Genomic DNA, 13,253 nt, shown 5'->3' on the forward strand with positions numbered 1-13,253 from the left:
ACAAAGACATAGAGAGACACAGAGACACACACACACACACACACACCACTCATACAACACACACACACATACCACATACACACAAAGACATAGAGAGACACAGAGACACACACACACACACACCACTCATACAACACACACACACACACACACAGGCATTACTTGTCTTATCTCTCGAGTAGGTTTTAAATAACCCATCACTGCTTCTGCTCTGGGTGGTGATTGGGTGCCGCCCCTGGATCTCTTCTGGAGATATAGCTCTTTGCCATAGCATCACAGGCTCTGGAATTCCCGGGCTTTTGGAATTCACCTGCCTGATTTTGTTTACTCTTGTTATTTCTCTCTAACGCTTTTCTGGGTGCCTACGTTACTATAAGATAGGCAATTGCCTCTAGCCACCTTTAGATATGTCCTCTGAGATGTGTCCGATGCTCTTGGAATGGGAATAACACGATTTCCTTGTAAGAATTGTGTCTGAAGTGAGAGGCAGAAAGCTTAGAGTAAGGAAGGCTCGAGAGGCCCCCTTCCTGCATAAGGGGCTGAACTCTGATATTTCTGACGATCAGAGGCCTGCTGTAAATCTTGTGAATCTCTGATATAGTCCAACCTAGACAAACGCCCTTCAGTGAGATGTCAGCACACATAATCAGTATATAGGGTCTTTGCCAACGACTATAACCAGAAGGATCTATTTAGCTATATATAAAATAAGATAATTTTAGTTAAAAGATGACTAAATATACATTTACATATATCCACTCACAGGCACAGATATTATCAACGACAGGGCCACAGAACAGACTCACCCAGTTTTTTACTTTAATATCTCTGCACCCTAAAAAGCTGTCTTGGGGACAAATGACTAGAATAATGTCACTTTTAAGTTGGAGAAACCTTTCAAAGTCTTCTCGTATTGCCTTCTGTTTTGGTTCAGGAATCTCACCTCTACACAGGTGGGCATCTCACTCCGTTCTTGCTTAGATCTGGGAATGGGGAACTCACTTTTTTTTTTTTTTTTTTTTTTTCTGAGTCTAACTTCATGGGTGGAAATGAAATCTGTGACAGCTAGGAAGTAACAGAGCTACACCCCTGCCATGTCTGATCTGCATGTCGTGGGAAGATGTTAAGTTTCTTGCAGTGTTTTGATATGGATGTCTTGTGGGGGGTAAGGGATAGGAACACACATATGTGAACGGGAAGCAGATAGTGAGATGGGGGCATCCAAGACAGCATTGTCTAGGAAGCAGTTAGGTTTGGAGGCAGCTGGATGCTCCAAGTCTGGATTAGTTTGGCCAGAGAGTGGCCCTGAACTTGAGATACCTTAGTATTCTGTGTGTGTGTGTGTGTTGGGGATGGGGTGAGGAGTGCTGTTGACCTTTGTCCCAGGAAAGAGGGTAAGTACCCTGGGAAAGACACACAAGAAGATAACTGGCTCAACGTGTAAGCCACATGACCTGGATCCGCATTACAATGTTTATTTCCACCCTGTGGTTTCTGAGCTTTGGAAATGGTCTGCTCCAAATGTTCCAACCTGGCAGCTGTAATGGTATTTAAGATGGAGTCCCGAGTCTGCGTTTATTTCCCTAGAGCATTGGTGGGGACAATGACTTCTTAGGCATGCTAGGTTTCTACTCTAGGTTTTGTTGGGGGGGGGGGTTTACCAAAAGACTTCGTTCAAGTGTTGGGAAAGAAGGGCTGGGCTCCAATAGTGCTTCACCCGCCTCTTTCCCCTGGACATTCACCCACTGTTGACGTCCTTTTGTTAAGGAAGCTGTCAGAGTGTTTATAAAAGAAATCCCTTAAACTGGCCTGGAATCTGCCTCCTAGTGACTCTAACCCACAAGACTCAAGACTCAGTTCTCAAAGCAGGGAGCAGAACAATGGGCCATCTGCAGCCGCTGAGCGCTGACTCTGAGCAGGACACTTCACAGAGTGTGATGGTGTCTCTTGTTTGTGTGATTATCTCACTTCACAGCTGGAGAAATTGACTGGGAGAACAATAACACAACTTGCCAAGGCCAGACCCCAAATAAGTAGCAGGATTTGAACTCAGACGGTCTGACGTCAGAGCTTTGTCCTCAAAATACTTACTGTTCATGTACGACAGCCCCCGTGGGGTTATGCAGCCTGGGACCCTATCCTTTTAGGTTTTGGGAGGAGGGGCCAGACTAAAACTGCAGCCTGTTCACCTTGCCATCTCTCTTCGTGTATGAATAAGGGGAAGGCCACGTTGGCCAATAGTCTGGGACAAGTGTAGAGACTTAAAAAGCCACCTTTTGACCTCTAGTGACTCACCTTGTCACCCAGGACAACCTTGCTGTGGCCTCCGGAAGCACCGTTTTAGCAACTGCTCCCTGGGGAGGCTGTGCTCTTCCTGTCGGTCCTCGGCATCTCTTTTGCCAGAACAGCAGGCTGCTTTCCCTTTTGATAAATCTGGTCACCCTAAATATGGGGCTTGGAGCAAACGGGAGCACTGGCCCCACGCAGCCCTCATTTCCAAATGCAGACTCGGACTGCGCTGCTATTTTGGAGGTTCTGGTTTCCTTCCACACAGTGGTTTTCAGCAGGAGAGGAGGGATCTTGGCAGGAGAAAGGTATTAGGAGGGAAGACATACCTGGGAATCTTTGTTTCTTAAGACACTGGCCTTTAAAGCGATCGATCGAACAGTGGTCACATAACAAAGGCAAATTTGGCATTGCTAATCTCCTTTGTTGGCTAGCGGCATCCATGCTAAACTGGTGAAGTTCTGAGTAAGATGGCTCAGCAGGAAAATCCACGAGCTTAATGGCCTGGGTTTGACTCCCTCAAAGTTGTCTTCTGATCTCCACACACAGGTCCTGGCAATCTCAAACCCACCCAGATACACACATAGAAAACTAACTAAATAAGCAAATAAATACAGCTTAATAAAAAAAAAAAAAATGGAACATATGCAGAGCCACATCAGTTCCTGCCCCTCCACCCCGCACTGCACAAAGGTCAGTACCACTGCTTATGTCCAAAAGGACAGCCACTTGAGGTCACTTCAGGCTGGATGCTGACAGGGAAAATAGAAGGATGACTGACAGAGAGAAAACCCCACCCTCCTCAGAAACCTGTGAAATGGGTTCCCATTTGACAGGAGGAACCACTTCTGCCTCCCAGGCAGTGGCGAATGGGGTATCAGGTTCTCTATTGGCATATACTACATTATGTGACATATCAAAGCCCACACTAACCCCCAGGCTCCTTTGGTCCCTATTAACATATACCTGTGGTGCCCATCTGGCTGTTCTGGGCCACAAGCCCCCCTTCCTGGTTTTTCTTGCTACTCTTCCACTATGCTAACTCCCGGGCTGCTCCAGGTTTCCCTTCTGACCCGGCAGGTTTTCTTTATAACATGTAAGGCTTCTCTCTGCCACTCTGATAGCTCTGGGAGTCACCAATGTACCTCTCCACCCCGCACCCCAGGTAGCCATGATGGCTTTGGGCTCCCCCAAATGTCTCTAGCTATTCTTTTTTTGACCACCTGTGAGAGAGTCACTCAGCAGTTTTATATTTACAATAAACCCTTCTTTTTTTACATCCGTGGAGTGGTCCAGTTCAGTGGTTTCACGGGGCCCTTGCACTTACTGGTCAAAGCTGCCCACGGGCACTTGGTGGCTAGATCTATTATTCCTCGGCTAGATTTGCTGTGGCCCACACAGTGCCTAAATTAGTTAGAAACACTTAACAATTGGAACAATCGCCCCTGCCTCACCATAAGCTTGACTTGAATGTCCCTGCTTATCTTCTAGGAGGGGTGTTGGCCCAGTTGGTTGCAGGAGCCCATTTACTTCATCCATTGCATTCATTCAAGCAACAGGATTGAGAACAGACGGGATTGAGCTCTCCTTTCTGTGCATGGAGGGAACCTGTGGGTATAAGATGTATACAACACTTTTGCCATCTAGAGCGGCCCATGCACCCTAAGCACCTTATAACCAGCTAAGAAGTGGTGTGAGGAAGATAAGAGGGAAGGGAAGCTGGCAGAGTCAGGAGGAAGCTGCCACACCAGCAGTCCATTGCTCTGGGATTTAGCAGAGCAAGTTCCTGGTCATCCCAGGTCCTTGTTCTCTCCATCTCTAGAAATGACCCAGTTGGCTCGGAAAATGAACTGGACTTTTCTAGGGCTGGCATTCATATGCTAAGACTCCATGATCAAGGAATGTCTGGCCGAACTATTCCGGAATTGTTCCACTGAATTCCAAGTAATCCCCCTCCCTTCTCTGGAGTCCCGGCCAGGAGCAGGCCTTAGAACTAGCTGCCACAGCGGGTCTGGGCTGCCTGCCCGGGGGCGGAACCTTTTTCGGGCGTCCCACCCCTCCACCTGGGGCTCAGCCCGGCAGATGTTACAACTTTTTCGCCCGCTCTTGGGCTGTGTCCCTTCCCAGACCCGCCCAGCCCGTGTCTCCCTCCCCTTCCCCTTGTGGGGTCCTGCCCACCTCCCAGCCTGGAGCACTGCTCTGCGGGGACACCGGGCGGGGTCAGAAGCTCAGCTAGGGGAATTGGGGGTCGGGGGAGGGAGGAGAAATGGAAAGCAGAAGCGAGAGAAATTAAGAGGCGGGAGGGATCGGGGTAAAAGGGAAGCAGAGAGTCCGGGGATGGTGGAGAGCACGTTTGGGAAGCCTCCACTCCACAACTCGGGCTGGCCCGTCAGAGCTGGGGGACAGGGCTGCGGGAGGAGGCTCGGCGCGAGCCTGACCTTCCCGGAGCGCCCTGCTGCCCGGCCGCGGGTCCTGGACGAGAGCCCCGAGGGCTCTCACTGCATCCAGGCAGGCGGGAGAGCAGGCGTTGCGCGGCAGGCTCTGAGGTCCTGGGAACCCCGTTCGCCCAGACCAGCGTCGCAATGCATGCTCTCTCAGGATTCTCCCTGGTCAGCCTACTTAGCTTGGGCTACCTGTCCTGGGATTGGGCCAAGCCCGGCCTTGTGGCTGATGGGCCTGCAGAGGCTGGCGATCAGCCTTCGGCGGCTCCACCGCAGCCTCCACACATTATCTTCATCCTCACTGACGACCAAGGGTACCACGACGTGGGATACCATGGCTCAGATATCGAGACCCCAACGCTGGACCGGCTAGCAGCTGAGGGCGTCAAACTGGAGAATTATTACATCCAACCCATATGTACACCTTCGAGGAGTCAACTCCTCACTGGCAGGTAGGCATGGCCCAGATCCGCGGGTCACCCAGTTGCTAGGTTGCAAACCCTGAAGAATAGCTCTCTGCATGGACCTGAGAAACACGTGTTACGATCTGGCTTTGCCTGCAACATCTGTTAGGTCATCCACAAGTCCCTTGCCTTCTTTGGGCCTCTGTTTCGCCAGTTCTCATAGTTCAAGGCTTCTGATTATCCTTGAGACTTCTCTGCGGTCCACAGTTACTTAATCAGAGGAACCTTTCACTCTTATTTTGAATTCTGTGCATATTGACAGACATAGAATCAGTTTAAAAGTTTCCTGGTCCATAAAATGGACTGAGGGAGAGTTCCCATCCTGAGGAGGAATAGTGAAAGGTGAAGGAATTAGGTGTAACTTGCCAGGCATTCAATAAATGACAGTCTCTGTTTGTATTACTGGAGAGATTTGGGTCTTATGCTGTTGATGGTACCATTGGAAGAAGACCAAGGAACTGGTAAAATGCAGAGACCTGTAGCCTGAGGCTGGTTGCTTCCCTTCTCCAAGTCTCCACGTTGTCTCGTTTTTTCTCATCTGAAGAATCCTCCCAAATTGAAGAGAACGGAGGAGTGCTGTGTCCTCTGTAAGGGGCTGCTCCCCCATGGGGCTGGGGTTACCAGAGAAAAGGAGCTGGGAAACCAAACGGGGTTGTGGCAGGCAAACTCCCTTTGCTTAGGAGACAATCCCTGGGTTGGGCTGAAGCTAATCCTCTTTGGAAGGAGGCCATCGCCTGTTTTGGGATCACTTACAGAGATCTCAAGACCATGGCCCATCTCTCTCTGTTTCCCGGGTGGGACAATGAGGCATGGAATCAAGACTTCAGAGTCTTGTGAAAAGAGGGTTGCAAAGTCAGACCCTGGTCTGGCGGCTTGGAGCTGGAAACCAAACTGTGGTGCCCTTTCTTCTTTCCACCTGTATTCTGTCTGCCTTTTAGATCCAGGGATTGTGAAGAAAGGCAGGGAGAGGGAGACAGGTGGGAGGTTTGTGCTTCAGATGTGGCTCGGTAGTGGCGGCAGACAGACCCTGGCATGGGACAGTGAAGAGGCAGAACAGTCTGCATTTCGAGTTTCCCAGTTGATGTTTCTCTCCCCAGGTCGATGTGACCTTGGTTAACTGCTGAGTGGACAGTTAGTGCAAAGCTCCAGGCTCTTACTGGTGAAGTTAGCGGAGCATTACAGAGCCAGCCGTGTCTGCCCTCCACCCTCGGCAGCTACCTCTGTCTCACGGATGCTCATTCCACGGCTTGGTGGCGTTTGCTTATGCAGCCAGTCCTGTTTGGTGTAGCTGGAGAGAGCCAAAGTGTCTTATGTTACTCACTGACAAATGGACTTTGGCAAGGTTTAGCGGGGCCCACCCACATTACAGAATCAGTGCTTCAGAGGCACCCCACCCTTATGTGGAGACACTCAGCTGGGATTCTGGGCCCCTAGGATGCTTCTCCTGTCAGTTCCAATCATCTCTCAGCTTGCCCCGGGTCTAAAACAGTTCTACTGTTTGCCAGTTGTCTGGCTTTGGGTCACATTGCTACACTTTGGGAGTTTTAGTTTCATTATTTGTAAAATGGAGATGATGATAATGTTTCATATGTATTTTACAAGAGAGGTTTAGGTTGGTGAAATGTCTTAGCAGGTATAAGTGCTTCCTGTGTAAGCCTGGCAACCTGAACTCAATTCCTGGAACCCACTTTGGAAAGAGAGCTGACTCCAGAAAGTTGCCCTCTGACTGTGCATGCCTTGGCATGAGTAGGCCCAAACTCATGCACACATAAGACATGTGCGCACACATGCACACACATTATTAATAATAGCTAATGCATAAATAAAAATTAATTAAAAAACAAAACAAAAAAGAAGCCTGGTAGTGTAAGCCTGTAATCCCTGCAAACTATTTAGGAAGCTGATACAGTGCTGGCTTGGGCTTGCTTGAGTTCGTTCAAGATGAGCTTGATCGACTAAGTGAGGTTCTGTGTCAAGATAAAAAGTAAAACCAACCAAACAAACAAACAAAAAATCCAAAAAACTAAGTGGTAGAGTGCTTCCAGAGTATGCTCAAGGCTGGAAGTTCAAAACAAATTCATACACACTCAGTCACACTCACACACACACTCACACGCACACATACATACACATAGATATACTCACACACACACACACTCACACAGACATACACATACACACACACTCATACACACATACACACTCACATACTCATACACACACATACACATGCACATACATATACTCACACACACATACACATACACAGAGATACTCACACACACTCACACACACATACACACACACTCATACACACATACTAACATACTCATACACACACTCACATACGTACACACACACACAGACGCACTCACACATACACACACACACACTCACACACACACACTCACACACACACACTCATGGGGTACAGGGAGAATTGAATGAGATAATGCTTTTATGTGGCATGAAGTCTTAAGAATGACCTTAAGGGGCTGGTGAGATGGCTCAGTGGTTAAGAGCACCCGACTGCTCTTCCGAAGGTCCAGAGTTCAAATCCCAGCAACCACATGGTGGCTCACAACCACCCGTAACAAGACCTGACTCCCTCTTCTGGAGTGTCTGAAGATAGCTACAGTGTACTTACATATAATAAATAAATAAAACCTTTAAAGAATGACCTTAAGATAAGGAAGCAGACTGTGTCAAATACCAGGCTAACTCAGCTGCCTAGGGGTAAAGACAGGTGTGGAATTCTCACTCCCTCGTGGCATCCCAGGTGGCTTTATTTGCAACTCTTAAAGACACCTCAAACAGGTCACGTGGGTCATGCAGACCACAGCAGCAGAAGATGTGGTACAAATATATAAAGGAAGCTCAGGAACTGGCAAGGCATTGACTGCTGCATCGGCTGGGGGGGAGGGCTTGAGCTCACAGCAGGTGGGGGGNGGAGGGTGGGGCACTGGTCTCATAAAGCTGGGGAGCAGGGCAGCTCTCAAGGATTTCCCATTCCAGCCAGCTCACTCACACCTGCAAACATCAACTGGTCCCCTGTGGGAGGAGGTGGGCAGTCTTACTTTTGAAAACACTGCTGCTTGGACTGTTTGGTTTCATGTTCAAGTCTCAAGTCTTAGAGCTGCCGTGGACTGCTGAGTGACCTTGAGCAAAGCCCCTCTGCCCTCGGCCCTTGGTTGATGTTTTTTTCTTTTCTTTTTTCTTTTTCTTTTTAAAGTAGATGAAGAAGCTAAAAGAGGATTTGGTTCACTTCTGGCTTCCAAACCCTCTGAATTCATTCATTCGTTCATTGATTCATTTGTTCATTTGTCCACTCTATTAGTAACTGAGGGGGCTTTAAATACCACTGAGGAATACAAAGACAATCCCATTCCTTTATCACTGGGCCCAAGAATATAGACAGTTGTAATCCTAGGGCCAAGTAGACCATGAAGATATGCACCAAGTCCCTGCTGCAGTGAAGGAAGAGGACCCAGAAACAATGTAACTCACTCTCTGAGTGAGCTGTGAGAGACTACAGAGGATGTAAGGCTGAGGTGGGCTTCCAAGGAGTGGGAGTTTGCCTGGGAGACAGAGACTCGGTGTACCCAGGCTCTGTGCTAAGTTTATAGCTTAGAGCTCAGGGACTCACTCAGGTCTGGAGCCTGCCTGTGCTGGGATGCAGAGCCGACTCTTCCTACTAGCCCCACGAGTCACAGAACTCTACGGCTCCTTATTTGGGAGGCGGGAATAATAACATGGACTTCCTAGTTGGTAGTGAGGATATGGTGAGCCAATTTAAAGGGAGCGTGATGCTGAACATACAGCAAGAGCTTGGTGTTAGCTCTTCCTGATATCGTGCCCAAGCCTGCCTCCAGTCTTCATGCACCAGGTTCCTGGCTATGTGGTCCTGGGCAGTGAACTTAACTGTACTGAGTGATCGCATCTCATCAATAAGTTAGCATACATACCCGCTTGGCTGAGATAAAGTAGCGTAGGTGCTTAGCCCTTTAGCAGTATCTGTTGCTTTTCTTCCCGTTCTGCCTGGTGATACCCGACCAGCGTCCATCTCAGGGTGCAGCTAGGGGTTGCTGATTGAGAGCAGGGGTTTGCATGTAGCTCACCTTTGTTTCCCATATATCAATCTCTCACCCCCAGGTACCAGATCCATACAGGATTGCAACACTCCATTATCCGCCCGCGGCAGCCCAACTGTCTGCCCCTGGACCAGGTGACGCTGCCCCAGAAGCTACAGGAGGCGGGCTACTCCACCCACATGGTGGGCAAGTGGCATCTGGGCTTCTACCGAAAGGAGTGCTTGCCTACCCGCCGGGGCTTCGACACCTTCCTGGGTTCCCTCACAGGCAATGTGGATTACTACACCTATGACAACTGTGATGGCCCAGGGGTTTGTGGGTTCGACCTACACGAGGGTGAGAATGTGGCCTGGGGGCTCAGCGGCCAGTACTCCACTATGCTCTATGCTCAGCGTGCAAGCCATATCCTGGCCAGCCACAATCCCCAGAATCCTCTCTTTCTCTATGTGGCCTTCCAGGCAGTACACACGCCCCTCCAGTCACCTCGAGAGTACCTATACCGCTACCGCGCGATGGGCAATGTAGCGCGGCGCAAGTACGCAGCCATGGTGACCTGCATGGACGAGGCTGTGCGCAACATCACCTGGGCCCTCAAGCGCTACGGTTTCTATAACAACAGTGTCATTATCTTCTCCAGTGACAACGGCGGCCAGACCTTCTCAGGGGGTAGCAACTGGCCCCTTCGAGGACGCAAGGGTACTTACTGGGAAGGTGGTGTGAGGGGCCTGGGTTTTGTCCACAGCCCACTGCTCAAGAAAAAGAGACGGACCAGTCGGGCCCTGGTCCATATCACAGACTGGTACCCAACACTGGTGGGACTGGCAGGCGGCACTATATCGGCAGCTGATGGGCTGGATGGCTATGACGTGTGGCCGGCCATTAGCGAGGGCCGGGCCTCACCACGTACAGAGATCCTACACAATATCGACCCCCTCTACAACCATGCCCGGCATGGCTCCTTGGAGGGTGGCTTTGGGATCTGGAATACCGCAGTGCAGGCTGCTATTCGAGTTGGGGAGTGGAAGCTGCTCACAGGAGACCCAGGCTATGGCGACTGGATTCCACCTCAGACACTGGCCTCCTTCCCCGGCAGCTGGTGGAACCTGGAGCGGATGGCCAGCATCCGCCAGGCTGTGTGGCTCTTTAACATCAGTGCTGACCCTTATGAGCGAGAGGACCTGGCTGGCCAGCGACCTGATATAGTCCGCACCCTGCTGGCTCGCCTGGCTGATTATAACCGTACTGCCATCCCCGTACGTTACCCAGCTGCGAACCCTCGGGCCCATCCTGACTTTAATGGGGGTGCTTGGGGGCCCTGGGCCAGTGATGAGGAAGAGGAGGAGGAGGAGGAAGAGGAGGAAGGCAGAGCTAGAAGTTTCTCCCGGGGTCGCCGCAAGAAGAAATGCAAGATCTGCAAGCTTCGATCTTTTTTCCGTAAACTCAATACCAGGCTGATGTCCCACCGGATCTGATGGGAATCTCAGTTCCCCTCAGATGCCGTCTCTTTGCTGGTTCTCAGGGAGAAGGCCGAGGCCGAGTCTTCGTCTGCAGGCATGTGGAGGGAGGGCACAGCAGCCCTCAGCTGAATAGGGTGGAACTTGGGGGAGGTCACCAACCAGGCTGGGATGCCTGGGTCACAGTCCTGCCTTTCTCCTGATGTGTTTCCTCTTTGCCCTCAGGTTACCTCTAGCAGCATTCTGCCTCAGTCTCACCCCTAAGATGAGCTCTGGTGACTTTAGGACTCCAGTGTACACCTGTGTCTGGGGCCGTGGCAGGGTTTCTTGCTGACCTTGCCACCTTCCAGGTGACTTGAGTCCATGACCTTCTTTCCAGGTCTCCGTGGTGCTCTTGGATATCAGCTGGAGTATGGCCAGCCGGCTGCTGCTCTGTTGAACAACTCAATGAGAGAACGGACAGTGTAGGCTCTCAGAAATCTGTACATTCCTGGAGCCTCAAGACTTGGGAGCCTAGTGGAATTCTCTCCTCTTTGGTCCCCAACATCCAAGGTGGGTGGGTGGGGGAACTGGCTGGGTCTGAGCCCCTGCATAGGGAGGGTGGGGGAAACAGCTGTGAAAGGAGCTTTTGATTTGGCCTTGAACGCAGTTCTTCCCCCACAGGGCCTTGATTTCCCTCCTTGCAAAGGCTTAGGGAAAAGTGAGCCCTGGCTCTGCCTACCTCACGGTGCTGTAGAAAAACTGGCCAGGCTGATGGTTGTGGAGGAGCCTGTGAACTTGATTAAAGTGCCATTACCCAGAGACAAGAGATGCTGGTGTGTGTGTGTGTGTGTGTGCGTGCGCACGCGCGCATGTGTGTCCTGGGACCTGTGTGAGCTCGATGCTAGCAGAGGGGACAGGAAGGAAGGTGGGAAGGAAGGAAGGTAGGTTCTGCCACAGGTTCACAAATGTAGCTGCAGGCAAACCCCTGGCCCTCTCTGGGTCTCAGTGTTTCTCCACATACAATGGATGATTCAAGAGTCCTTACTTCTGGTGGTTCCGGGGGGGCCCCCCTGTGCACATTTGCATCTGGGGGGGGACACAGGCTTGGTAGTGTGGAGGAGGGGGGTGGCGGTGGTTGTAGAGCCTGCTAGCTGCATAGCGAGGCTCCCTCCGCACACTGCGTTCTGCATATCTCCCTTCAGGTCCCAGTCGGCGCAGTGTGTGTAGGCGAAGGCCCTGCTGTGAATTTTGAAAATAGTTATTTTTGTCACTGGCAAAGGAGGCCCTGTTAGGACTCGTCAGCTTGTGGATGAGCGGGATGGGTGGAGTGGGGTGGGTGCGGTGCCGCCGTGGGGGGTTACCGCTGCTCGCGGGGCTGCATCGCCCAGGCAGTGACTGGATCCTGCATGAGGGGCTGGCCTAGGCTGTGGGGAGAAGATGACCGCTGCATCCTAGATCTTTCCTTAGCTCTGTGCTTTCTTTCTTTCTTTCTTCTTCTTTTTTTTTTTCTTAAGATTTATTTCTAATGATGCGTAGGTCGTGTGTTTGTGTGTGGGTATGTGCATGTGAGTAAAGGGCCCACAGAGGCTACAGTCATCAGATCCTCCTAGAGCTGGGGCTACAGAGGGGCTGAGTTGTCCAACATGGGCACCGGAAAATAAACTCATGTGCTCTTCATGACCAAGCTGTCTCTCCAACCTCAGCCCTCTTCTTGTGACTTTTCTCATCTCCCTCACCTGTATATTTTCCCTTCCTCGATAATGTTGATGCCCAGATGGTAGGCACGGCCGAGGATAGGCAGGAGCCTCTGCGCTCCAGTGGCTGTAGTGTTTTTTTGTTTTGTTTTTGTTTTTGTTTTTTTTGCCTGCTCAGGAGGGAGACTCCGAAGAAGACACTGGCTAAGGTGGTGCCTTAGCCTAGTGCATCCTAAAGGTGGGCTGTTCCTAGTCTGCCCACTGCCCAAGACACTCTAGGCCTGCTGGGGCCTGCTCTAACTCTGCCAGCTGGCTTGCCACCCTGGCACACAGTGTAGGCTTCCCTGTAAAGCCAGGCTTTAGAGAACTGTGTGAGTACTTCCCTGAGAATTGCTGGAGGGGCCCTGCCTGCCAGGACTTTTCAACTTCCAGCCTTGTCATCCATATCACTTCTGAGGACCCCTTTGAGGCCACAAGAGCAGGACCACATGTAGTGCTTTCTGTTCTCCCTTGGATCCCAGGCTCTATCCTCTGAATCAATCGGGTCCCAAGATATAAGGGATGACTGGTGCTGAGGCTGGCGCCTGTTCTGGAAGTTTTGAAGAGAAGGGTTGACTCAAGCCTCCCTGTGTTCAGTCTTCCACTCAATGCAGAACTCAGTGAACTCGGAGTTCTCAACCCAGATGCCAGCATAGCCCAGCATAGCCCAGCATAGCCCAGCATAGCCCAGCATAGCCCAGCATAGCAGCATAGCCCAGCATAGCCCAGCATAGCCCAGCATAGCCCAGCATAGCCTAGCATAGCCCAGCATAGCCTAGCATAGCCCAGCATAGCCCAGCAT

The 13,253-nt window shown here is 51.0% G+C and overlaps 1 protein-coding gene across 1 annotated transcript; it reads left to right on the forward strand.

Moving 5' to 3' along the window:
- Window positions 1–4,624: 4,624 nt before the first annotated feature.
- On the forward strand, window positions 4,625–11,537 carry Arsi (arylsulfatase family member I). The gene is made up of 2 exons (XM_021214711.2): window positions 4,625–5,179; window positions 9,344–11,537. Exons 1-2 carry the CDS (start codon window positions 4,869–4,871, stop codon window positions 10,752–10,754), a joined length of 1,722 nt encoding a protein of 573 aa, XP_021070370.1. The 5' UTR covers window positions 4,625–4,868; the 3' UTR covers window positions 10,755–11,537.
- Window positions 11,538–13,253: the final 1,716 nt, after the last annotated feature.

Source organism: Mus pahari, chromosome 15 (assembly GCF_900095145.1).
Source record: "Mus pahari chromosome 15, PAHARI_EIJ_v1.1, whole genome shotgun sequence".
Classification (NCBI taxonomy): Eukaryota; Metazoa; Chordata; class Mammalia; order Rodentia; family Muridae; genus Mus; species Mus pahari.